At 44.4% G+C, this 27,539-nt stretch overlaps 1 protein-coding gene across 1 annotated transcript in view; it reads left to right on the forward strand.

Annotated features, from left to right (window-relative positions):
- Positions 1-23,344, forward strand: part of ttc28 (tetratricopeptide repeat domain 28) — a 135,159-nt gene extending 111,815 nt beyond the window's left edge. Inside the window, exons 21-34 of the mRNA XM_085794275.1 lie at positions 308-533; positions 3,495-3,632; positions 4,332-4,482; positions 6,830-7,024; positions 7,692-8,200; positions 10,174-10,421; positions 11,713-11,837; positions 12,356-12,433; positions 12,578-12,734; positions 15,831-15,907; positions 18,750-18,879; positions 19,153-19,260; positions 20,728-21,364; positions 22,085-23,344. Coding sequence (XP_085650401.1) covers positions 308-533; positions 3,495-3,632; positions 4,332-4,482; positions 6,830-7,024; positions 7,692-8,200; positions 10,174-10,421; positions 11,713-11,837; positions 12,356-12,433; positions 12,578-12,734; positions 15,831-15,907; positions 18,750-18,879; positions 19,153-19,260; positions 20,728-21,364; positions 22,085-23,126 — 3,821 coding nt within the window. The 3' untranslated portion in view covers positions 23,127-23,344. The remainder of the gene's footprint in view (positions 1-307; positions 534-3,494; positions 3,633-4,331; positions 4,483-6,829; positions 7,025-7,691; positions 8,201-10,173; positions 10,422-11,712; positions 11,838-12,355; positions 12,434-12,577; positions 12,735-15,830; positions 15,908-18,749; positions 18,880-19,152; positions 19,261-20,727; positions 21,365-22,084) is intronic.
- The last annotated feature ends 4,195 nt before the right edge of the window (positions 23,345-27,539 follow it).

The raw sequence follows: 27,539 nt of genomic DNA on the forward strand, positions 1-27,539 counted from the left end.
TTCGTTTTAGTTGCTGATCAGTCACCATGCTCAAATAATCTGCTGTGGTGTAGTAACTGTCGGTTTAGGGCCAAATAGCACTGCATTTTGCTCTGTGTTTTTGTTTGTGTTTGCCAATAAGTGATGTAGTCTTGTTTCAGCTGTTTAGTCATCTGGTTGGGTCTGATTGGTGAGGTGTTGTGTTCCTGGGCTGAGCCAGTAGGGCAGGTCTGTGATCTCAGGACCAGTGGGGTACGGGGGTTTCTACTGCTCATGTCTTGGCATTGCAGGGCTTGGAAATGATCTTGTCTCTGTAACGACTCCACAGGCATCGTGAAGTTTAACGAGGTTTATCTGGGAGAAGCCGGAGCAGAGGAGTCGGAGCTGCAGGACGGAGGAGGAGGAGGAGGAGGAGGAGGAGGAGGAGCAGGAGGAGGAGGAGGAGCAGGAGGAGGAGCAGGGAGTCCTCCTGGAGGAGGAGCAGCTCCTCTGTCTCTGGAGCAGTACATCTCCAACGCCAGAGAAGCTCTGGGAGTCGACAGCCACTACAGCAGGTGTGTGTCACTAAACAGGTGAAATGTCCCTTTAGACATTTACAGACATCAGTGAAAAGAATAAAACACACTAATAATAATAATAATAATAGAGTGTCATAAAAACCAGTATTTCCAGTCTAGCAAGGTTATTATCGTTAACGAAAACGAACAAAATGACGAAAACTAGAATTGAAAAAACATTTTCGTTAACTGAAATAAATAAAAACTATAATCAAATGAAAAAACGAGAACTAACTGAAACTGTATTCTGTGTTTACAAAACTAACTACAACGTACTGAAGTTATAGATAAATGGTATCGTTTGAGTTTTATTACACAATACTTGCTCTGATCTTTTTGAATCCTTCAACTAACAAATAACCCAAAGTATGGAAAAACTAGAACTAATACTAAAACTAATAAAAACTAAACTAAAACTGTTTAGAAAAAAATTTAAACTAACTAAAACTAGCAAACCCGCTCTAAAAACTAATTTAAACTAACTGAATTAGAGAAAAAGAAGTCAAAACTAAATAAAACTAAACTATAATTAAGCTCCTGGTTGTTGGAGCTGCAGCGTCTATAAAGAAACGAAGCTTCACGCTGAGTTTTGTTGTTTCTTTACTGATGAAAACGACTTTCAGCGGTAGAGAAACATCCTCCTCTTCTGTTTCTAACTTCTCTAACCGACACTTTCTCTTCTTTGGTTTTGAAATGTGACTTTCTCTCTCATCAGAACACAAACGCCTCCTTGTGGTCTCAAGGTGCAACATCCCATAATGTAAATGAAAACATGTGGAGTCATAACTTTGCTCTTTGCTTTGATAGGATGACCGAGGCCATTTTCTAACATTTCTAAGCCCCGCGAGTGTCGAGAAAGTTTTTTTTGGACAAAAATCTAATTTCTTTAAATTTGAATATGTCATCTGGGGGGCCGAGGGGAGTCCAATGTAGAAGTTTGGTAGAAATCGGGCCAGCGGTTTTGGAGAAAACGGCCAAGGCGATTTTCGGAGATTTTTAAGCCCTGCGGGTGTCGAGAAAGTTTTTTTTTTTTGACCAAAAATCAAACTTCTTCAAATTTCTTCAAATTTCTTCAAATTCGGATATGTCATCTGGGGGACCGAGGGGAGTCCAACTCAGAAGTTTGGTTGATATCGGGCCAGTGGTTTTGGAGTTAAAAGCAGGAGCAAAGAAGAAGAAAAAAAGTAGAATAAAAGAAAATAGATAAAGTTTAAAGTTGTTAAAAAGAGCTCAGCTATAAGCACGTGAAAAGAGAAATGTTTTTAACCTGGATTTAAAGAGCTTTTCCAGTGGTACTCATGTTCATTAATGGGCTCCTGACTCATTTTAAAATTGTTCTGTGGTCACAAGTCCCTTTGACCATCATTTAAAATTCAAAATTCGCTTTATAATTAAATTCAATCAAAATTCAGACTTATGGCGGCTTCAGCATTGTTCTTTTCCGGAAAGGAACAATGCTGAAGCTGCGGTAAGTCTGAATTTTGATTGAATTTAATTATAAAGCGAATGGATATGTTCCTAAGTTGATAAAAGGCTGATGTGGTGACGGATGTGCTGTGGCTGTTGAAGGTCAGATCTGAGTCTATCAGCACGCCAAGGTTTCGGACTTGGTCTTTAGTTTCTAAAGACAGTGACTCAAGGTGTTTACTGACAGCAACCCTCTTCTCTTTATTGACAAAAACAATGACCTCAGTTTTTTCTTGATTTAACTGAAGGAAAGTTTGTTTCATCCAGTTTTTGACTTGCTCTAAACAGAGACATAATGACTCTATTGGACTGAGATAAATCTGTGTGTCATCTGCATAAAGGTTGACATGAGAATTCTGCAGAGTTTGACCCAACGGCAGCATATAGGCTACACCTTTTTCTGAACGTCATAAATGTAAGCTGGTTTTCCCCTTCCGGTGGAATTTTATGTTTACGTTTCCATGGTTTCGGTAGTCACGGTAAATGCGTATATTTTTTTTTCAATGTAAATCTGTAAAAAGAGCTGACACACTGACATCCGTGTTAAAAGCCAGCGTTAATAGATCCATGCGTTTACTGCAACTATGACAACGACTGAAAACCATGGAAACGTAAACGTACAATTCCACCGGGAATACACAGAAACCGGCTTCTGGTTTTGACCGTAGATGATGTTGGGAAACTTGTGGATATAAGTTGAACAGAAGGGGTCCAAGGACTGAGCCCTGAGGAACTCCACATGGCATCTAGAACAACCTGTTTTGTTTTTTTTGAATATGTTTATTCAATTTTCAAGAAATAAGACAGAACATACATAACAAAAACAAACATAACATACATTTGGCTCACATACCAACTCAGATTCTAATTTGTACAGGCGAGAGATTCTGTAGTCATCCCATAAAATAAGATAAGGATGAAGGATAAAGTATGCACTGCCGTGCGTGCATAATACATTCACATGTACATGTACAAACCCTCTTGCAAAAATGGTAGAGATATTCAAACCAAGGTATGACAAAAAGGGTTCCCATGTTTTACCAAAAACATCATCTTTGCTGTGCAGTTTATAGGTCAGATAGTCTAAAGCAACATATTCGAGTACCACCCTTTGCCATTGAACGTTAGATGGAGCTTTATCCATTATCCATTAAAAGAATACATTTTACATTACATTACATTTTTTACATTAGCACAAAAAGCAAGTGTCTGATAAAGTTTTCTTTTAAATTTGTCAGCGATGGACAGGTCAGATAAACCAAGTAGTAGATGTAAGGGGTTGATGTCTCTGTTAATGAGTAAAATCGTACTAATTTCCTGCCCAATGACCAGAAGAACCTGGTTAATGTTGGTTAATGTTGTCCACCCTGTCATCCTGTCTTCATCCCGGTCCTGGTCCTGGTCCTGGTCCTGGTCCTGGTCCTGGTCCTGGTCCTGGTCCTGGTCCTGGTCCTGGTCCTGGTCCTGGTCCTGGTCCTGGTCCCGGTCCAGAGCGTGCAGCAGCAGTGAGACGGAGAGTGAAGCTGGAGATGTGATGGAGCAGCAGTTTGAGGAGCTCAACAACAAACTGAGCTGCAGCGACTCAACAGGATATCTACGCATGGTGTCTAGGAACAACCTGTTCAACCGGTCAGTCGCTGTCTGTCTGTGTGTGTCTGTCTGTCTGTGTGTGTGTGTGTGTGTGTGTGTGTGTGTGTGTGTGTGTGTGTGTGTGTTACTGTGTGTGTCTGTGTGTGTTACTGTGTGTTAGGGATGTAACGATATGGGACATTTGACATCTGGATGACAGAGACCAAATGATCCCGGTCGTCGATGTAGTGGTGATGTTCTTCAGTGCATCGAAGCTTCTCCAGCAGGAAGCGTTCCAGTGGAAGCAGCAGATGATCCTGCACCTTCCAGCTTGTTTTTAGACACTTTTTACTTCTTTCAAGCTGATTTTCACTTGAAATAAGTAGAAAAATCTGATAGTGGAGCAAGTTTTTCTTTCTTATTACAAACACAAAAAACTTGCAGATTTTTCTACTTATTTCAAGTGAAAATGAGTTTGAAACAAGTGAAAATGATCTAAAAACAAGTTGATTTTTAGGTGATGAGTCTTATTTTAAGTGGAAAGAGATTAGTTTTGAGTAGAAATGAGACATTTTGACAAGAAATAAGACAAATATTCTTGGAAAGATTTTGAGTTTTTGCAGTGTACACACACAACGTTTCACTGCTGCTGTAACACCTGTAGTCGTTACATCCCCAGTGTGTGTGTCTGTCTCTGTGTGTGTGTGTGTGCGTCCCTCTGACCGTGTGTGTGTGTGTGTGTGTGTGTGTGTTGACCAGGAGCATGTCCAGCCTGTACAGCAGCACCGTGTCTCCGGTCAGAGTCTCCGGTCCAGCATCGTCTCCTCTTCCTGCAGCTCGGCCCGGTCCAATCAGCACCAAGCCTCCTCTCAGGGCGCTGTACGACCTGCTGATCGCTCCCATGGAGGGGGTGAGACACACACACACACTGACACACACACACACCTCCTCCTGTCAGATATTAGATTAGATTAGATAAACTTTATTGTCTCCCAAAGGGGAAATTTGTCTTGGGCAAAGTGCATAGAGCCATGTAGCAACAATACAACCAGTACAGAGACAGACAGACAGACAGAGCATCGTTGCACATCATCAGAACCACAGGGTTGCCAACTTTTGGTCCTGGGCTGGAGTGAGATTCTGTTGGTCTGTTAGCGGGGGGGGTGTCTATAATAATAATAATAATAATAATAATAGTTATGTTTATTGTAGTTTTTCTCTCTCTCTCTCTCTCTCTCTCTCTCTCTCTCTCTCTCTCTCTCTCTCTCTCTCTCACACACACACACACACTATACCTGCAAACTGAGGAGGCTAGAGGTGTAATAGGTGACAAAATACGTATATCCCTCTAGGGGGGTCTGGGGGCACCCCCCCAGGAAAAAATTGTGATTTTAACATGTATTTGAAGCATTCTGGTGTACTCTGAGAAGAAAATAAAGGGAAAACACAACATTTGCTTCAGATAACAGGGGGAAAAAAGCAGATCTGTGGTTCCTATCATTGTATGGCTGGAGTGTATGAAACTGGTCTAGTGGGGAGCTCTGGCTTTTGGCCTCCAGCCTATTGACCCTATTAATATATGAAAGGACAGAACAGACATGTCCTGTGATTTTCAGTCTTCTATTACAGCCTGATAATACAAGTCAGGTCCTGAAATGTGTGTTTCTCTTCTGTAATAAACATTCTACATACCCATTCGGAGTTTGCAGGTATGGCCCACGTGCATGCATGCGCAGTTGCGCACACACGTACACACAGACGTACACACACACACACACACACACACACCTGTTGCTGCGCTGTCTCTCTCTCCTCTGCTCTCTGGACTGAGCTGCCTGGCTGTACTTTTGTGCTACCCAGTCTGCATCTTGATTTTATAGTTTTCAACGGACTGGCCCAACCAGCCCGACCGCAGGCGTCAGTTCGAGCCGCGTTCAGTCTGAAAACATAACTCGGTCAGGTCAGGTTGTGTCTCGGGCTTCGCTCTCTCCCTCTTTTTTTTGGCCATCGGATTCGGACCAAGTCGGGTCCAGGCTTCAGCACCGTGCCGCTGTTGGTGGGGGGGGGGGTCGCTGATTGACAACTCCCCGTCCTACTGTGCTGTGAATTTTTTTTTTTTTTTTTTGCCAAATCGCTTGATTTTGGCGTGAGAATTGTTTGAGTGGCGTGAGAGCGTGAGACAGGACCTAAAAGCGTGTGACACACGCCAGATGCGTGAGAGTTGGCAACCCTGAGAACCATGGCAGTCGGTATTATCGGCTCTAAAAAAGAGGTGGAAGGTAAAAAAGGACAGAAGCTTGACTTGGTAAAAAATAAATAATAGAATTTAAAAGATCATAAGATCCATGGAGAATTACAAAAGTAGCTACACTACACTTCCTCCAGTTAGGAGGCCACCAGCCTGAGGTTGATGCTGGCATGAAGAGGGACCGGCTGTTTGTTCAACAGAGCTATAGGACGAATCGCCTTGTTGTAACCCTAGGGTTGTTGTATATCACCGTTTAGACTAATCTGATGTTTGTAAAGTTTATAAAACCAATGATTGGACAAACATTACTATTTCTGTGTGCACATTTTTGTAATTAGTCATGGTTATCATAGATTAGCCGGGCTAACGGTTAGCTACCTGTTTAACTTTAATAACTCAGTGACTCAATAAACGCTCCATGAAAAAATATTTTCTCCAGCGGATATCTGAGTTCCAACATGACTGAGCTAACTGGAGTAGTTTCATGTCGTGTCCCACAACGGGAGGGTTTTAACAGCTGACGTCCTGCTGTTAGCTTAGCTACCGCCGTTAGCTTAGCTACCGCCATTAGCTTAGCTACCGTTAGCTGTCCCTGTCAGCTGAGCCACTGATGCTTTCTAGACACTGTGATTCCCCCAAACTGAATAAATACAACACATAGCAACACAAAACACACACACAGAAATAGTAATGTTTCTTCAATCATTTCAGATTTGTCTAAACGGTGATAGGGCGTGAAAAATATGATATATAGCTAAACTCTGGTTCATTACTATTGATCTCATTCACATTACAGCTGGTTTTCTACCAGGAAGTAGAAAGTAAACAACAAGGAGATTCGGTCTATAGAGTTAGGGAGGAAGAAGTGTTTATAACGGCTGCTTTTGGGACGACGAGCTCTTAAATGTCTCCCTGAGCCGGTCGTAGTAATTTCTACTCAAAGATAGTCTGGAGTGTTAGATGTTGTTAGAGGCTGGTCAGATATAATCTCCCCCCCCTCCCCCCTCAGGGCCTGATGCACAGCTCGGGGCCTGTGGGCCGCCACCGGCAGCTGGTCCTGGTTCTGGAGGGGGAGTTGTACCTCGTCCCCTTCGCTTTGCTCAAGGGCAGTTCCTCCAACGAGTTCCTGTACGAACGCTTCAGCCTCATCTCCGTCCCGTCGCTAGGCAGCCTGGCCGCCGCCAACGGCAACGCCAACGCCAAGGTGAGTCCATCACGACAGAACCATAAACCTGCAGAACCACGTCCATCATTTTGTGAGACAAAACTACCACTCAAAATACAGTGCTGCAAAAATATTAAACACATCACATATAATCAAAAATTGTAAATCATTTTTAATGGAAATCTGTTGTATTAAGTTGCGTTTGGATCATTTCACTAAAATCAAATGTTGTTTCAGTCACAAACATCTTTACAGATGATGTAACTTCATCTGTTTCCCCAATAATGTATTAAAACCTGTGAAATCTTGTTTAATAATGTGGAAAAACCTCCTTCACCTTTTCTTTCTTTAATCAAAAACATTTTTATTCAGGTTTACAAATGAGTTGCTTGAATTTTGCTGTTTACACTGTAAAAAACCCATTTTGAAATACTGTATAAGTGATTGATTGATTGATTGATTGATTGATTGATTGATTGATTGATTGATTGATTGATTGATTGATTGATTGATTGATTGATTAGTGAAGCAATAACACCATTCTTTTCGTGTCACGCTTTAGTTTGGTGACGTCTGATCTGAACAAAGAGACAAAAAAAATTCACTGAAAAGCTAAAACTCATAATAATAATAAGGGTTAGTAATAATAAATAACGAGATGTTTATCTGTATATGTATAATGTGTGTTGTCCTGTCCGTCCCTCAGCCCCCCCCTCGGCGCAGCTCAGACGGCGGCGGCTCGGTGGCGGTAGCGGCGGTGGTGGGCGCCCCGCGGCTCCCCGGCAGCGTGATGCAGCGGTGGCTGTGGGGGCCGCTGCCCTCGGCGCTGGACGAGGCCCTGTGGCTGGGCGAGCAGCTGGCCTGCCCCCCCCTGGCCGGCGCCGACGCCACCAAGGACCGCGTGCTCGCCGCGCTCGCTCAGGCCGAGTGCGTCCACTTCGCCACGCACGTGTCCTGGAAGCTCGCCGCACTCGTGCTGGCGCCGCCGCCCGGGGCCGAGCACGGAGGGGGAGGGGGAGGGGGAGGGGGGGGTCGACCCCGGGACAAGGCGCCGTGCGGAGCGGCGTCGACCTCAGGAGGAGAAACGGCGAGGATGGACGAGGACGGAGACAGCGTGTGTGAGAGCGTGTGTGACGGTCCGGCGCTGCACGACTTCCTGCTGACGGCCGCCGACGTCCTTGGGCTCAGTCTCACCGCCAAGCTGGTCGTCCTCAGGTGAGTCTGACCGCCAAGCTGGTCGTCCTCAGGTGAGTCTGAGTCTGACCGCCAAGCTGGTCGTCCTCAGGTGAGTCTGAGTCTCACCGCCAAACTGGTCGTCCTCAGGTGAGTCTGACCGCCAAGCTGGTCGTCCTCAGGTGAAGCTCCGCCCACATCCACACACCACCTGGTCAGGTCAAAGGTCAAAGGTCGAGCAGAGAAACTTTAGTCAACGATTCCCTCTGGTCTCGAGTAGAGACGCAGCTGGGTCACAATTTAAGTTACAGGCCGTTAATTATGTAGTGATGTCAATAAATAACCTAGAAATAACACGTAATTACGTGATAATGTCAAGAAATAACAATTACATGATAATGTCTAGAAATAACACGTAATTACGTGATAATGTCTAGAAATAACAAGTAATTACGTGATAACGTCAGGAAATAACACATAATTACGTGATAATGTCAAGAAATAACAAGTAATTACGTGATAACGTCAAGAAATAACAAGTAATTACGTGATAATGTCAAGAAATAACAAGTAATTACGGGATAATGTCAAGAAATAACAAGTAATTACGTGATAATGTCTAGAAATAACAAGTTATTATGATAATGTCAAGGAATAACACGTAATTACGGGATAATGTCAAGAAATAACAAGTAATTACATGATAATGTCAAGGAATAACACGTAATTACGTGATAATGTCAAGAAATAACAAGTTATTACATGATAATGCCAAGTAATATCCTAGAAATAACAATTAACTAGATAAAGTAGCATTTCCTGATGAAAATGCGTGTGAATGCTGAAAGCAGCTGAACGCTATTGCAGAATTAGCAAATAGTGCAAGCGGTGATCACCATACAAATGTTTGACCAAGGTAGGAATCGAACCCACAACCTCATGGTCAGAAGACTTTGACTTTGCCTCTAGGCCACAGTGTACACACAGTTGCAGAGACTGTTGTCTGTTGAAGAACTGCACTCTGTCTCACTCTGAAGTTAACGAGCCCAAAGCTGCACCTGTTGGAAACACACTGTGTCAACATCAAGAAAGCTTGAGAGTCAAGCTTGAATGACTTACAATGACAATGAGAGCAGCAGTTTCAACATGAAGCAAGTTATCAGAAGTCAACAGAGGACGACTGGGAAAATAATTCACTATAATTGTTGTTGAGGCAAGATTTGAACCAGCAACCTTTGGGTCTTCAGCCCAGTGGGCTAACCACTAGGCTACAGACACAGACCATATGTGAGGGGCAAAGAAAACCTTTAATAAGAGGATCATTGGCTTCTGCTTAAAAAAAGAAGTAAGGAAAGTGCAGAAATTAGCCACACCAAGTAAGAAGAGGACCTTTTTGTGACCTGTGACTATTTTTTGGTGAATTAAAACGAATTAAAAAGCACTTAACAGCAAGTTACAAAGTTGAGCTCCTTCTCCTGCTGCTGTGAAAAAATGCATTGGGGTGAATGAGAGCAGAGAGCTCCCTGGCTGCATTTAAAAAATATTTGAAATTATTATCTAAGTCTCTTTGACTCTGGACTGTTTCTACACAATGAATCGTTATTTCTTGGCTACATTTCTTAACATTACGGTGAAATTGAACCGTTATTTCTAGACGTTATGACACAATTATTGTTATTTCTTGTCTATTTTCTTGACATTATAATGTAATTAACGGCCTGTAACTTAAAGGGTTACCTGCATCTGAAGTATTCTCTCTTTCTCTTTCTAAGTTGTATTATATAATAATAATAACTTGCAATGTAATGTAAATAAAGTTAAAGAAAAGTTAGTTAATCTCCATAAGAAACAAAAGGTTATTGTACAACAGTTCAGTTTAGTGTTTTCTTCTTTCAACACGCCAGCCGTTCTGTCTTCAGTATATGACCTTGATGCTTAGTGTCTTAGAATAAACCATCAGAATCGAGTCCGTACAGTCACATCGTTATTTCTTGTGTTCGATTCCCTCGCCCCAGACTGTTCCCTGAGAGCAGCAGCCGCGTGACGGCGGACGGCGTGGTGGGTTTGACCCGAGCCTTCCTGGCGGCCGGCGCTCGGTGTGTGTGTGTGTCGCTGTGGCCCGTCTCGGTCGCCGCCGCCAAACTGTTCACCACCACCTTCTACACGGCGCTGCTCAACGGCACCAAGGCCAGCGCCGCCATGACCGACGCCATGAGGAGTCTGCAGACCAGCAAGCACTTCTCACACCCCTCCAACTGGGCCGGTGAGGAGCTACAGTCTGAGTTAGAGATTAGAGTTCACTAAAACTTACAGATTAGAGTTCAATAAAACTAAGACTAAAATTAAAACTAGCAGTGAAAAAATGATTGAGTAAAGTAAAATAGCCTATGCCTTTATTCATCCCACAATGGGGAAATTTGCAGGGTTAAAGCAGCAGTACATACAAACATACACATTCACACATGCCGTGCACACTGTGGTGGACTGGTAAAAAAAAAACATAAATATAAATATTTATAAATATAGGGCAGCAAGGATATTAAAAAAGATTTTTTTTTTTTTTTTAATATATAGATATAAATATATAGTGCAGTTGTGGATGGGGGGGTGGGGGAGTTATTGCACATAGGGATGGGGGTTTTCTGAGTAAACTGAAATGAAAATAAAAATGAACAAAAACTATAATGAACAATATAAAACAAACTGAAACTAAAGTAAAGTCAGATTACTTAATTTGATTTGATTTATTTATTATCTCGTTGTTTTGTGGCGTTCCAAAGGGAAAATGCATCTGTGACTCCAATAATAGGAAAACTATCAAAATATATAAGTTGTACTCTTTATTTACTGTATTTATTTGAATAACCCCCCCTGGCTGTTGTTCTTTGTACTGAGATTATTATTGTCAATAAAGAATTATTGGAGAGAAAAGAAACTCAGGTGATTGGCTGTCAAGAAGCGACACGTCTGATTGGCTACAGACGATCCCCTCTTAGAAAAAATGCATTTGTGCATCAGAGTCACGTCAGGGAGACTCAAAACACAAATGAAGTGAAGTTTACAAATTAAAAATGTTCGAAAATGGCCTCGTCATTTTCTCCATTTTCTCCAAAACCACTGCCCCGATTTCAACCAAACTTCTGCGTTGGACTCCCCTCGGACCCCCAGATGACATATTTGAATTTGTAGAAATTTGAAGAAACTTGTTTTTTGGTCAAAAAAAACTTTCTCGACACCCGCGGAGCTTAAAAGTACTTTGTCAATGCAGGTCCAACAGTTCATCAACGTAACAAGCTCCAAATATGGATTTGATGATGATCGCAAATTCTTTTACTAATGAAATAAATAAAAACTAATGAACATTTTAAGACTATAATAACCTGTGTGTGCGTGCGTGCGTGCGTGCGTGCGTGCGTGCGTGCGTGCGTGCGTGCGTGCGTGCGTGCGTGTGTGTGCGTGTGTGTGTGTGTGTGTGTGTGTGTGTGTGTGTGTGTGTGTCTCTGTGTGTGTCTGTGTGTGTGTGTGTGTGTGTGTGTGTGTGTGTGTATCTTCAGGCTACATGCTGATTGGCAGCGACGTGAAGCTGAACAGCCCCATGTCTCTGGTGGCTCAGGCTCTGACTGAGATTCTGCTGCAGCCGGACAGAGTTAGAGACGCTCTGAGGGTGCTGCTGCACCTGGTGAGCAACACACACACACACACACACACACACACACACACACACACTGGACACACACCTGTACACACACCTGGACACACTTGGTCTCTGAGTGTTCACCTGTTCATTCAGAAAAACGACACCAACAGTTCAGTTCCAGTTTCACTTCTCAACAGCCAACTTTTCCTTTTTTAATTAACCTGTTTTTAAACTAATCTTATATTTGTATGTGTCTTTTTTTAACCTTTGCTGTGAGTACTTGTACTTATGTGTGGTTGTAGGAATGTGTGATATTACTGTGTTGTGTGTAGGGATGTGTGGATCGTTGTGTTGCTGCTCCTGAACTGTTGATCTCCTTCTGCAACAAAGTTCCTAATGGAAGAATAAAGTCCTTTTAACTTGACTTAGACTCTGAGTCTGATGGAAAACCTCCACACAGACGGAGCTAAATGTCACTGTGTGTGTGTGTGTGTGTGTGTGTGTGTGTGTGTGTGTGTGTGTGTGTGTGTGTGTGTGTGTGTGTGTGTGTGTGTGTGCAGGTGGAGAAGTCTCTGCAGCGTATCCAGAGTGGACAGGTGAACTCCATGTACACGTCTCAGCAGAGCGTGGAGAACAAGGTGAGACTCTCTGACCTCTGACCTCTGACCTCTGACCTCTGACCCCCAGACAGACAGCCTGTTAGAACCAGTTCAGTCCAGTCAGATATTAATTACCCCTCTGCCCCCCCTCTGTCCCCCCCTGCCCCCCCCCCCCCCCCCCAGGTGGGCGGTGTCCCCGGCTGGCAGTCCCTCCTCTCGGCCGTCGGCTTCAGACTGGACTCGTCTGGAGGAGCCGGTCTCCCTGCTGCCGTCTTCTTCCCCACCTCAGACCCCGGAGAGAGACTGCAGCACTGCAGCGCCTCCCTGCAGGCCCTGCTCGGTACTGCAGCCGCTACTACACACAGTTATTTATCTATTAGTTTATTTAACAGGGACAGTGCATGGCTCTCAGCTGCACTGCAAAAACTCAACATCTTTCCAAGAATATTTATCTTATTTCTTGTCAAAATGTCTCATTTCTAGTCAAAACTAATCTCTTTCCACTTAAAATAAGACTCATCACCTAAAAATGAACTTGTTTTTAGATCATTTTCACTTGTTTCAAACTCATTTTCACTTGAAATAAGTAGAAAAATCTGCCAGTGAAAGCAAGTTTTTTGTGCTTATAATACGAAAGAAAAACTCGCTCCACTATCAGATTTTTCTACTTATTTCAAGTGAAAATCTGCTTGAAAGAAGTAAAAAGTGTCAAAAACAAGCTGCTTTTTAATGTGATGAGACTTATTTTAAGTAGAATGAGATTAGTTTTGACTAGAAATAAGACATTTTTACAAGAAATAAGACAAATATTCTTGGAAAGATGTAGAGTTTTTGCAGTGCGTACCAGAGTTAGCTAGTAGCTAAACTTCATCTGTAGTCCCTGAGCAGGAACAGAGAACATGAATCTAACACAGACGAGCACATACACATATAAAAACATCATCACACAAGCAGCCTTTCAAACAACAAGAACAAAGTTTCACACTCTTAAAACACAACACAACACAACAGAAAGAATAAAATGCAATGTTAAGACACAACAAAACAATGTTAAGACACAACACTAAAAAGATTGCAAGATAGTGAGCTAATGTTTGAGTTTATAGTTGGTGAGTGCATGATTGAGTAAATTTAAGCCATGAATTTATCTTAGATTTAAAACCAGTAAATGTACTAATGTAGTACTAATGTCTCTAATATCGTTAGGTACTGAGTTCTAATGATTAGTGGCTCTGACAGAGAAGACTCAGTACATCTGTGCTGTGACCTTTGACCTCTGCTGGTTGTGCTAGTAGTTCTAGTGTTGTCTGGGCGCAGTGATATGAACTCCTTTAACGGAGGAGCAGCCAGATTATGAATGACACGATACACTAAACTAACATCGGCAACACACACCAGAGTTTGTGCTTTTGAATGATATTGCAGTGATGACGACTTGATGGATTTTTGTCTAAAACCTTGAGAGTTTGTTTATAGAGCGTTTGTAGAGCGTTTATAGAGCGTTTGTAGAGAGTTTGTAGAGCGTTTGTAGAGAGTTTGTAGAGAGTTTGTAGAGAGTTTGTAGAGCGTTTGTAGAGAGTTTGTAGAGCGTTTGTAGAGCGTTTGTAGAGCGTTTGTAGAGCGTTTGTAGAGCGTTTGTAGAGCGTTTAGAGCGTTTGTAGAGAGTTTATAGAGAGTTTGTAGAGAGTTTGTAGAGCGTTTATAGAGCGTTTGTAGAGCGTTTGTAGAGCGTTTATAGAGCGTTTCTAGAGAGTTTGTAGAGCGTTTGTAGAGCGTTTGTAGAGAGTTTGTAGAGAGTTTGTAGAGAGTTTGTAGAGCGTTTGTAGAGAGTTTGTAGAGAGTTTGTAGAGCGTTTGTAGAGCGTTTAGAGCGTTTGTAGAGAGTTTATAGAGAGTTTGTAGAGAGTTTGTAGAGCGTTTGTAGAGCGTTTGTAGAGCGTTTGTAGAGCGTTTATAGAGCGTTTCTAGAGAGTTTGTAGAGCGTTTGTAGAGCGTTTGTAGAGAGTTTGTAGAGAGTTTGTAGAGCGTTTGTAGAGCGTTTGTAGAGAGTTTATAGAGAGTTTGTAGAGAGTTTGTAGAGCGTTTGTAGAGCGTTTATAGAGTGTTTGTAGAGCGTTTAGAGCGTTTGTAGAGAGTTTATAGACCGTTTGTAGAGCGTTTGTAGAGCGTTTGTAGAGCGTTTATAGAGCGTTTGTAGAGCGTTTAGAGCGTTTGTAGAGCGTTTGTAGAGCGTTTGTAGAGCGTTTATAGAGCGTTTGTAGAGCGTTTGTAGAGCGTTTGTAGAGCGTTTGTAGAGAGTTTATAGAGAGTTTGTAGAGCGTTTGTAGAGCGTTTGTAGAGCGTTTGTAGAGCGTTTGTAGAGCGTTTGTAGAGAGTTTATAGAGAGTTTGTAGAGTGTTTGTAGAGCGTTTGTAGAGCGTTTAGAGCGTTTGTAGAGAGTTTATAGAGAGTTTGTAGAGAGTTTGTAGAGCGTTTATAGAGCGTTTGTAGAGCGTTTGTAGAGCGTTTATAGAGCGTTTCTAGAGAGTTTGTAGAGCGTTTGTAGAGCGTTTGTAGAGAGTTTGTAGAGAGTTTGTAGAGCGTTTGTAGAGCGTTTGTAGAGAGTTTATAGAGCGTTTGTAGAGAGTTTGTAGAGCGTTTGTAGAGCGTTTGTAGAGCGTTTGTAGAGCGTTTGTAGAGCGTTTGTAGAGCGTTTGTAGAGCGTTTGTAGAGCGTTTGTAGAGCGTTTATAGAGCGTTTGTAGAGCGTTTGTAGAGCGTTTATAGGGAGTTTGTAGAGAGTTTGTAGAGCGTTTATAGAGCGTTTGTAGAGCGTTTGTAGAGCGTTTGTAGAGCGTTTATAGAGCGTTTCTAGAGAGTTTGTAGAGAGTTTGTAGAGAGTTTGTAGAGAGTTTGTAGAGCGTTTGTAGAGCGTTTGTAGAGAGTTTATAGAGAGTTTGTAGAGAGTTTGTAGAGCGTTTGTAGAGCGTTTATAGAGCGTTTGTAGAGCGTTTAGAGCGTTTGTAGAGAGTTTATAGAGCGTTTGTAGAGCGTTTGTAGAGCGTTTATAGAGCGTTTGTAGAGCGTTTAGAGCGTTTGTAGAGCGTTTGTAGAGCGTTTGTAGAGCGTTTGTAGAGCGTTTATAGAGCGTTTGTAGAGAGTTTGTAGAGCGTTTATAGAGCGTTTGTAGAGCGTTTATAGAGCGTTTGTAGAGCGTTTATAGAGCGTTTGTAGAGAGTTTGTTAGTAGAGAGTTTGTTTATAGAGAGTTTGTTTTGTGTTTCCAGTTTGTGACCAACTTGTGATGCAACATGTGAAAAAACCATTGAGTGCATAATGACAACCACACGTCCATCCCTCTCTGGATAACGTTGTGTTGTTGGTGTCGTGATGATTCCTGACCTGTGACTTTTAGTTTTATCTTCATCTCTGTATCTCTACTTCCTGCCCCCCCCTCCAGGTCTGCCCCCCCCAGCTCTACTGGCTCTGTGTAAACTGGTCACAGCGTCCGAGGCCGGAGAGCAGCTCATACACAAGGTAAAGAGCAGCTGCCTCTTCACATTAATTAGTTTATTAATTATCTAATTAATATTTAACAAACCTTAACGAACTCTGACTCATCATCACATTAACGCTCAGTTCTCATTAAGTATTGATTATTCATCAGTTCTGAATCTTTACTCCTACACTGATACTAATTAATCTGTGGTTTATAAACATGTCAGAATAAATGTTTAACTATGGAGTCATTAATAAGCTCGTCTATACAACGGAGTATTAAGGCTACTGTTATGACTTTTTTCTCGTAGGAAATGTACGACATTATCCTCGTAAATTTACGACTTTATTCTCGTAGTGTTATGACTTTTTTCTCGTAGGAAATGTACGACTTTATTCTCGTTAATTTACAACTTTATTCTCGTAAATCTACAACTTTATTCTCGTAAATGTACGACTTTATCCTCGTAAATCTACAACTTTATTCTCGTAAATGTACGACTTTATTCTCGTAAATGTACGACTTTATCCTCGTAAATCTACAACTTTATTCTCGTAAATGTACGACTTTATTCTCGTAAATTTACGACTTTATTCTCATAGTGTTATGACTTTTTTCTAGTAGGAAATGTACGACTTTATTCTCGTTAATTTACAACTTTATTCTCGTAAATGTACGACTTTATTCTCAAAGTCTGTGTTTTTTTTTGTTTCTCAATGTGGCCCTAATACTCCGTCGTACGTCTGTAATGTGTTTAATGGTTTAATGTTTAATGGTTTTATCTTCATACATAATAAACACTGACTCATCGTTCATGAACTAATGGTCAGAGAATGAGTTCATAGATTAGATCAGATTATTGATTCAGTCTGACAAGAAGTTCAGGAACCACAAGTTGAATCTTTTTTTTTACAGCTTTATTTATCATTTTTCAATATTGAAAACATTCAGATAATTGTTTAAGCATTTCTTACAAAAGTTGCGAACAATTTGAATCTTTTAAACTTGTTGTATTTTACATGTTTATAATGAAGCAGCAGATATTTTATATATTATGATAAATGATTATTATTATTATTATTAATAAAGGTTTAGTTTAGTTTCAATATAAACATGTTTATTGATCCGCTGGTTTAACATGAGAGTCAATGGGGACTGACTCCCTCTAGTGGACAGGACAGGAACTGCAGCTCCACCACTTCACTGTGTGTGTGTGTGTGTGTGTGTGTGTGTGTGTGTGTGTGTGTGTGTGTGTGTGTGTATGTGTGTGTGTGTGTGTGTGTGTCACTAACACGCTGAAGTTGTGTTTCCTCTCTTCTCTCACACACCTCACGAAGGCGGTAGACAGTGTGGTGACCATGGTGAGGCGACCAATCAGAACACAGCTCACACAACCAATAATAACCAGTAACACACTGATGATGTCATAGATACCAGCTGTGTGATGATGTCACTGATCAGATGAGTTTAACTCTGATACTGGATCAATAACTTCCTCTCTCCTCTCATCTTCATCATTATCATCGTTATCATCTTCTCTTCTTCCTCCTCTCTTTCTCCTCTTCTTCCTCCTCCTCTCTTTCTCCTCTTCTTCCTCCTCCTCTCTTTCTCCTCTTCTTCCTCTCTCTCCTCTCATCTTCATCATCTTCATCATTATCATCTTCTCTTCCTCCTCCTCCTCTCTTTCTCCCCTCCTCCTCTTCCTTTTTCTCCTCCTCTCTTTCTCCTCTTCCTCCTCCTCTCTTTCTCCTCCTCTTCTTCCTCCTCTTCCTCTCTTCCTCCTCCTCTCTCTCTTTCTCCCCTCCTCCTCTGCTTCCTCCTCTCTTTCTCATCTTCTTCCTCCTTCTCTTTTACATTTTCTTCCTCCTCTCTTTCTCATCTTCTTCCTCCTTCTCTTTTACATTTTCTTCCTCCTCTCTTCCCCCTCTTCTTCCTCCTCTCTTTCCCCTCTTCTTCCTCCTCCTCCTCCTCTCTTTCTCCTCTTCTTCCTCCTCTCTTTCTCATCTTCTTCCTCCTTCTCTTTTACATTTTCTTCCTCCTTCTCTTTTACATTTTCTTCCTCCTCTCTTTCCCCTCTTCTTCCTCCTCTTCCTCTCTTCCTCCTCCTCTTCTTCCTCCTCTCTTTCTCATCTTCTTCCTCCTTCTCTTTTACATTTTCTTCCTCCTCTCTTTCTCATCTTCTTCCTCCTTCTCTTTTACATTTTCTTCCTCCTCTCTTTCTCATCTTCTTCCTCCTTCTCTTTTACATTTTCTTCCTCCTCTCTTTCTCATCTTCTTCCTCCTTCTCTTTTACATTTTCTTCCTCCTCTCTTTCTCATCTTCTTCCTCCTTCTCTTTTACATTTTCTTCCTCCTCTCTTCCCCCTCTTCTTCCCCCTTATCTTTTACATTTTCTTCCTCCTCTCTTTCCCCTCTTCTTCCTCCTCCTCCTCCTCTCTTTCTCCTCTTCTTCCTCCTCTCTTTCTCATCTTCTTCCTCCTTCTCTTTTACATTTTCTTCCTCCTCTCTTTCTCATCTTCTTCCTCCTTCTCTTTTACATTTTCTTCCTCCTCTCTTCCCCCTCTTCTTCCCCCTTCTCTTTTACATTTTCTTCCTCCTCTCTTTCCCCTCTTCTTCCTCCTCCTCCTCCTCTCTTTCTCCTCTTCTTCCTCCTCTCTTTCTCATCTTCTTCCTCCTTCTCTTTTACATTTTCTTCCTCCTCTCTTTCCCCTCTTCTTCCTCCTCCTCCTCCTCTCTTTCTCATCTTCTTCCTCCTTCTCTTTTACATTTTCTTCCTCCTCTCTTTCTCATCTTCTTCCTCCTTCTCTTTTACATTTTCTTCCTCCTCTCTTTCTCATCTTCTTCCTCCTTCTCTTTTACATTTCCACCCCCCCCCCCCCAGCTCCACCAGGTGTTGGTGCAGCTTCAGTCATGTGACAAGGACGAGGACTTCTCATTGGCTCCCATCCAGATGTGCATCAGCGTGCAGCTGTGGCGGCTGCCGGGCTGCCACGAGTTCCTGGCTGCTCTCGGTCAGTCAACAACAACAACAACACCTCTAAACTCTAAACTGTGTCGTCATGGTTACGGCTGTGTCGTCACGGTTATGGCTACAGATGTTCAGTTATTCTGTTGTTCACTGTGTCAATCAACCTTTAAACAAAGACAAAAACACATTATTGTGATTTATTAACAACTGGTCGTCCCTGTGTGTGTGTCTGTGTGTGTGTGTGTGTGTGTGTCTCTGTGTGTGTGTGTGTGTGTGTGTGTGTGTCTCTCTGTGTGTGTGTCTCTGTGTGCGTCAGGCTTCGACCTGTGTGAGGTGGGTCAGGAGGAAGTGGTTCTGAAGACGGGGAAGCAGGCCAGCAGACGGACCATGCACTTCGCCCTGCAGGCTCTGCTGGCTCTGTTCGGTGAGTCCTGGTCCTGGTTCTTAACTCCAACACTTCGGTCCTTAAACTCAGTATGTTGAGTGTGTAAGTGCGTCAGAACACAATGAACTGGACCTGGATGGTTTCACTCATAACGGTCCAGAAGTTGAGTGTGAACGATGGAGACTATGGCCCTGTCCCAATTCTCCCCCTAACCCTAAATATTTGCCCTAACCCTACATTTTGCGCGTTCACGTGTAGGGGTAGGGTGTCCCATTACTCTATGGAGGAAGGGGAAGTGCGATTTTGCCCTTAAAATCAGCCCTCAAAATGTAGTGAGGTCCGATGCGGGCTTAAAACGAAGTGGAAAATGAAATTACCCGTTGTCACGCTCGATCGCCGTTTAGACAAATCTGAAATGCTTGAAGAAACATTACTATTTCTCTCTGTGTGTGTTTTGTGTCGCTTGTGTGGTATTTATTGGGGGAATCACGGTGTCGCGTCAGTGGCTGCAGCTGACAGGGACAGCTGACGGCGGTAGCTAAGCTAACGGCGGTAGCTAAGCTAACAGCGGTAGCTAAGCTAACAGCAGGACGTCAGCTGTTAAAACCCTCCCGTTGTGGGACACGACATGAAACTACTCCAGTTAGCTCAGTCATGTTGTAACTCAGATATCCGCTGGAGAAAATATTTTTTCATGGAGCGTTTATTGAGTCACTGAGTTATTAAAGTTAAACAGGTAGCTAACCGTTAGCCCAGCTAATCTCTGATAACCATGACTAATTACAAAAATTGTTTAGACTGAGATAAACAAACACAGCCAACGCAACAGGCAACACAACAGCGGAACCGCCGGCATTATTCCTGAATGAAAATAGTAGCACGCTCCACCGGTATAATTGTAAACATGTGACGTATGTTATCACGTTCGCTACGTTCACTACACTAGTGGTGTCCCATTTCCATAGGGAAAGATTTTCTGCCACTTTCCCTCAACAAGGGGAATTTACGGTTGAGGGCACTCAAAACCAAGTGGAAGTTTTAAGGGGGAGAAATGGGACAGGGCCTATATATATATATATGTTGACTTAACTTAGAACAGATGTAGACATCCTTGTTAAGTTTATCCAGGTTTAGTTGGTGTTGTGGTCTACTGCATAACTTTATCCAGAGCAGACACTTCTCTCGGTTGAGATGTGGCTTGGGAAAAGGTAAAAAAATCCCCCCCGTCGCCTCTCAGGATACCTAGTGTCAGAGTTACATGTACCCCATGAACACCGTTTGACCATTTTAAACTTAAAATGTCAAGAAAAAACATATAAAAACCAATGAAAACTGACCAACTGCAATGCATTTCAATGGACGTGGAAGCAGAGAACGTCCCATTGTATGGGCTAGCTATGAGCACTGTGATTGGCTCATGGCGTTTGGGGGCGTGGCTTAGCCAGAGGTCAATTGGTTCTGGTTCTGTTCTAACCTCCTCTCCCTCTGTCTCTCTGTGTCTCTCAGACTCGACGGAGCTCCCTAAGCGTCTGAGCCTGGACAGCTCCTCGTCTCTGGAGTCTCTGTCTTCGTCCCAGTCGGTGTCTCAGCCCCCCCTCCCCCTCCCCCTCCCCCTCCCCCTCCCCCCCTCCTCCTGCTCCTCCTCCTTCCTCCCCCCCGTCTGCCCCGACAGCCTCTCCTCCTGCGACGCCATCTCCGTCTACAGCCTCAGCTCCCTCGCCTCCTCGCTCAGCTTCCTGTCCCGGCCCGAGCCCGCGGGAAGTGACATCACCAGCCAGCGCTCGCACGGCGGCGGCGGGGGTGGGGGTGGGGGGGCAACGGGGCTCTACGGCTCAAACTGCCCCTCTGGCGGCCTGATGAGGGGCCGTCTGGGAGGAGGGGGGGGAGGAGCAGCGGCGGGGGAGGAAGAGTACGACGGCTACTCCATCATCAGCAGCGAGCCGCTGGGCCGGGGGTTGGGGGGACGGGGGGACTGTGACACGCTGCCGCTGCCCGCCGGACGCAGTCGCCACGGCAACGGCCACGGGTTTCCCCCCAGCAGCAGCAGCGGCGGTGGCAGCGTCAGCACACCCACCTCCCCCGTTAAAGCCCCGCCCCCTCCTCCTCCCCCCGCCGGCCACGCCCACAAACTCAGGCAGGACAGGTGAGTTTCCTGTGTTTCTCTCAGCTGTCAGTTAAAGGGACAACGAGGAGTTTCTATTCGGTTATAAAAAAGTCTCATATTAAATCAGAAGTAAGGTGAATGTTTGTGTGAATCTAAGTCTTAAATAGTTGTATCTTCCGACAGCAATCACTTCTATAGAGTGTTTGGTCTGAAACACGGGTCTGTCAGTCACTCTGCTCTGCTCTGAGCCCAGGAGAAAACTTTCCTTGTATCCTTCAAGGCAACTCGTAACTGGTGTTTTTCCGACCTGTGAAGTCGTACCAGTTCGATCTGGTACGAGTTCACGGGTCAGAAGTTACGAGTGGCCGTTATAGTGACTTTCACAGGTAAAACAGGTCGGAGAAACACGAGTGGGTTGCCTGGAACGCTACGAAGTCGTAAGTGCAAGTCCATTTACCATTTACCATTTGAAGCTGTGATTTACGGTTTCAAAAGCCTGCCTGGAACGCAGCATTAGCCAAAACCACCGGATCACTTGCTTCTGCTTTAACAGACCACTCATGGATGATATTATGCAAAAAACTCAATTTTGAAAAAAATGGAGATAGAACCATATAATTCTAAGCTAACGAATATGGTCTAAACTGCTGGCATTACTTTTATGACTTTATTCCCATCCCAGCCTGTTTCAGAGCGTCCTGCTCCGTCTCAGTCCCATGTCTCATGCAGCTCTGTGTCTCTGTCTCTGTGTCTGCGCAGCTCGTCGTCTCAGCGGTCGGTGGCGGTGGGGAAGGTGAGCAGCTCTGAGTCGGACCAGTCGAGCACGGAGACCGACAGCACGGTGAAGTCCCAGGAGGAGGATCGACCCGGTCGACCCGGTCCAGCCGGCCAGATGGACCCGACGCTGCTGGCCCACAAGATCCTGGAGGAGACGCAGAGCCACATGGCGGCGCTGCAGCGGCTGCAGACGGCCACGCCGCCTCCACCGGCCCCCCGTCGCCACGGCAGCAGCAGAGAGGAGGAAGCCCCGCCCCCCCTGAGCCCGGCCGGCGCCGTGGCAACGCAGCGGCGTCGAGGCTTCCAGCCGTCGGAGACCAGCGCCTTCAGCCGGCCGCCCAGCAGAGCCAGCAGCCTGAAGGCCTCGCCGTGCTCCCCCTCCTCGCCGCTGTCCCTGCCCCCCCCTCGCCGCTCCTCCTCGCCACTGCCCCCCCCTCGCCACCACTCCTCCCCCCTCTCCCCCCCTCCCCCCCCTCCCCGGCCCAAACCCCCGTCACGCTCGTCCTCGCTGCAGAAGCTCAGCCCGGCCGCCACCGCCGCCGCCGCCGCTTCTCCTACTGACGACGGCGCCCAGCTCAGACTCAGACACCCCCTCCCCCCCTCGCCGTTCTCCTCCCCCGCTGCCCCCCCCTCCCCCGCCCTGTCCTACTCCCCCTCCCCCTCCTCCTCCTCCGCCTCCCCCAGCCCGGCCCACAGAGTCCAGGCCGTTCACAACCTCAAGACGTTCTGGTCCAACGCCGCCGCCGCCGCCAGCGGCCCGAAGCAGCAGCAGCAGCAGCAGCAGCAGGGGGGGGAGGGGGCTCTGCTGAGGGGGGGGGGCAGGAAGATGAAGATGAGCACGGTGCAGAAGGACGTTCTGGGGCTGTTGAACCTGTCGCCCAGACACGAGCAGCAGCAGCAGCAGCAGCAGCCCCCCCCGACCCCCCCCTCCACAGACTCTAAAGGAAGCTTCCGGCCCCTCCCCTCGGGGAACGGATACAAGCTGCTGTCGCCCGGACACTTCTTCCCCTCCTCCAAGTGTTGAGAGTCTGTCCCGGTCCAGTCCTGCAGGGGCCGGATTCACCAAGAAACATCTTAAGAAGAAAATTAAAAAGTTCATAAGAAAGTTGTAGTGCAATTCCTCAATATTTTCTTAAAACTGTCTTATGAACAGTCATTTCTCACGAATTTCTTATTTTTCCTACTTAAGAAAATACGTCACTGCATTGCATTGCATTGCATGCACCATCAATCAATCAATCAATCAATCAATCAATCAATCAATCAATCAATCAATCATTAGTCTAAACTTGTCTAAAATTTGTTGAAAAAGGTGATTTTTCGAGGCAGAGACAGGTCAAGGTTGTCTTAAAGTTAAGAAAAAAGTAAAGAACAAATTTGAGAACTTTGATTTCAAGAATACCATTTGTTTTTTCTTAAGAAGAAACTTAAGAACAAAGTTGAGAAACTACTTAAGAACTTTTTTGGAGAATATGACAAAAATGACACTTTAGAAGATTTTTTTTCTTAAGAAGGTTTTGTGAATCTGGCCCCACAGGTTCTGGTTCTGTTGTGTGTTTGTGCGACCGGTCTGTGTGAGTCTGTCGCTGAAACTCGACCACGTTTTTCAAGACGAAGATTAAATAAAATAAAATAAACTGGTGTTTGATACTGACGGAGGATTTTTCATGGCATTAGTTTTTGTGAAGAGACGTTGATGCTGAATGTGATGATGATGACTGTGCCTTCTTCCTCTTCTTCCTGTGCTGGAGCGACAGAAAGACCTTGTTCACGCTGCAGCTCCAAGTCCCATGTTTGTCACATCCAGATCGTATCTAGTTTGGTTTTCTGACAGTCGGAGGTGGTTTCAGATGTGTAGAGAACGCTGTCGTTGCTCAGACAGGACTAGGACAACGTAGAGACGAAGGCGCCGCTGGTCTGCCTGTACCAAACGGCCGTTCGCCTCCCTTTCTGTCGCTTTCCTGCAATTACCAGGATGTTTCAGGGACATCCAGATATTTCATAGACATCCAGATGTTTCATAGACATCCAGGTGTTTCAGGGACATCCAGGTGTTTCAGGGACATCCAGGTGTTTCAGGGACATCCAGATGTTTCATAGACATCCAGGTGTTTCAGGGACATCCAGGTGTTTCAGGGACATCCAGGTGTTTCAGGGACATCCAGGTGTTTCAGGGACATCCAGGTGTTTCAGGGACATCCAAATGTTTCAGGGACATCCAGATGTTTCATAGACATCCAGGTGTTTCAGGGACATCCAAATGTTTCAGGGACATCCAGATGTTTCATAGACATCCAAATGTTTCAGGGACATCCAGATGTTTCAGGGACATCCAAATGTTTCAGGGACATCCAAATGTTTCAGGGACATCCAAATGTTTCAGGGACATCCAGATGTTTCATAGACATCCAGGTGTTTCAGGGACATCCAGATGTTTCATAGACATTCAGGTGTTTCATAGACATCCAAATGTTTCAGGGACATCCAGATGGTTCAGGGACATCCAAATGGTTCAGGGACATCCAGATGTTTCAGGGACATCCAAATGTTTCAGGGACATCCAAATGTTTCAGGGACATCCAGATGTTTCAGGGACATCCAAATGTTTCAGGGACATCCAGATGTTTCAGGGACATCCAAATGTTTCAGGGACATCCAGATGTTTCATAGACATCCAGGTGTTTCAGGGACATCCAAATGTTTCAGGGACATCCAGATGTTTCAGGGACATCCAAATGTTTCAGGGACATCCAAATGTTTCAGGGACATCCAGGTGTTTCAGGGACATCCAGATGTTTCAGGGACATCCAAATGTTTCAGGGACATCCAGATGTTTCATAGACATCCAGGTGTTTCAGGGACATCCAAATGTTTCAGGGACATCCAGATGTTTCAGGGACATCCAAATGTTTCAGGGACATCCAGATGTTTCAGGGACATCCAAATGTTTCAGGGACATCCAGATGTTTCAGGGACATCCAGATGTTTCAGGGACATCCAGGTGTTTCATAGACATCCAGATGTTTCAGGGACATCCAGATGTTTCAGGGACATCCAAATGTTTCAGGGACATCCAAATGTTTCAGGGACATCCAGATGTTTCAGGGACATCCAGGTGTTTCATAGACATCCAGATGTTTCATAGACATCCAGAGGTTTCATAGACATCCAGATGTTTCATAGACATCCAGAGGTTTCATAGACATCCAGATGTTTCAGAGGTTTCAGGGACATCCAGATGTTTCATAGACATCCAGATGTTTCATAGACATCCAGAGGTTTCATAGACATCCAGAGGTTTCATAGACATCCAGATGTTTCAGAGGTTTCATAGACATCCAAATGTTTCATAGACATCCAGATGTTTCAGAGGTTTCAGGGACATCCAGATGTTTCATAGACCTCCAGAGGTTTCAGGGACATCCAGATGTTTCATAGACCTCCAGATGTTCCTCAGTGTGAGGAGCAGACAGACGGAGACGAGACGGATCAGATGATATTGTTCGGACAGAGCAGGTTTCATCTCCGTCTCTGGTTTTATTAGAGACGTCATCTCACCAAGAACATGACACTGAATTAATTAAGTGGAAACATTAGGAAACATTTATATTCAATTCATTTCCCATGTATATATATACTGAATATTTAGTATTATTTTGTAGATTATTGTAAAAATACAGTTGATTATCCACTACCATTGGTCATTAAACTGTTCACTAAAGGTGCGTTCAACGAGTTTACATATTACTAAGTCAATGCAAACGAGCGCGAGATGAGAAATCCCAAGTCTCCGGCCGTCAGTCGCTTGTCGCTCAGCGCTGATTGGCTGCCGTAATCTATGCGTAACTATGACAACTACTGAAACCATGGAAACGTGATACAACTCCACCGGTCCGGCAGAGCAAAGCCAGCTTGACGTTGTACGGCGCTTGTGGGACTTCCACAACTGGTAAACAGCGGCAGCCGTGCTGGACCGATACAAACGGGAAGAAAAGAGCGACTCGGAGCGAGGTGGAATTCACTGGAATCGCTTGAATGACGTCATCAGAGCGATCTGTTGAACTGACGAGCGACTGCAGCTGAGTGACAGAGCGAATTTTTGGAGCGACACGAGCGACAAAAATAAAAGGTCCGGTGTGAACGGACCTTAAGATATTTCTATATTCTTAGCGAAGGATTCTCTTCAGTGATTGGTCGTTCCCATGGACTTGGAAGTGACGTCATCTATAATTCAGTTTACAGCTCAAAGCACTGAGGTAACTCGGCTTCAGATTCAGTCCTACACTTCACTACCGGTCTGAGTCAGACGCCTGATAACTGACTTTTAACTGCAGCTTTCAGCCAACAACTGTTTTACTTCCTTTAAGTCGACTCTTCGTGTTGTTGGCAGAGATTCAGAGAAGCTTCATAAATACAGATTCAGCTAAAAATCGGCTTTGTGCTGCAGTGAGAACAAGGCCAAGGTGTCGAGTCTCTGGCTTTAATTGTGTTTTTCACAACTGACGAGGGAACGTGTGTGCATGTCTCTGTGTGTGTGTGTGTGTGCGTGTGTGTGTGTGTGTGTGTGTGTGTGTGTGTGTGTGTGTGTGTGTCCTCTCCACCTACACTGAACAAAGACTTGAGCCCCCAATTCCAATCCGTTCCCTAAAGACTCAAGCCCTGAACCCTCACTGACTAAAGTGACGTCAGCTCTAAGTGACAGAGTGTGAGAGTCTGTGAGGGTCCAGATGCTGTAAACATGAATGGAACAGCACTTACCCACTCTCACGACACGTTACCTTGACAACAAAATGTTTTTAACTCCACCCTTGGACCGATAAATTTACTGTACTTTCAATACGCACAAGGTGTGAGAGGGAGGCGGACTCAAAACAAAATATTCCTGGATCAGATCTGATCAAATCATCATCAATAATCACAAACTGCACGTTAATACTGACAGTTAACTTCTTCTTTTCTTTTTATTTATTCCTTTTTTTTTGGCTCCTGTCCATTAACAATAAAGAGACTGGCGGAGCTCTCTCTGACTACTTGTGTTAATTTCTTTTTTTTTTAACACTTGCGTTCCGACGGCATCTCATGTGTTTGACTTCACAACGCTATGAACTGTGGGTAATTCCCCTACCCAAAGTCAGCATCGGTGCTGACTTACGGTAAGGGGGCAGTAAGGGCTCATTCACTGACTCACTGACTTGATTATCTGACAATGGAACAGCCCTCACACACTCACGGACTTCCCGTGAACGCGCCTCTAAGTCAGTGAGTGCGTGAGGGGTCGGATTGGAATTGGGCCCCTGACTCGGTGTCACTGAGCGAACACCTGAGAGAGGGAGAAGATCTGACTCTGGGTTTATGGTGTAACAGTTAATGCTTATTGTTGTCATTTATTTTGTAAACTGTGTTTTCCAGTCATTATTACACATTTTATAAAGACGAC

Source organism: Trachurus japonicus, chromosome 12 (genome assembly GCF_045865225.1).
Source record: "Trachurus japonicus isolate A0001 chromosome 12, Traja_1.0".
NCBI classification, from domain to species: domain Eukaryota; kingdom Metazoa; phylum Chordata; class Actinopteri; order Carangiformes; family Carangidae; genus Trachurus; species Trachurus japonicus.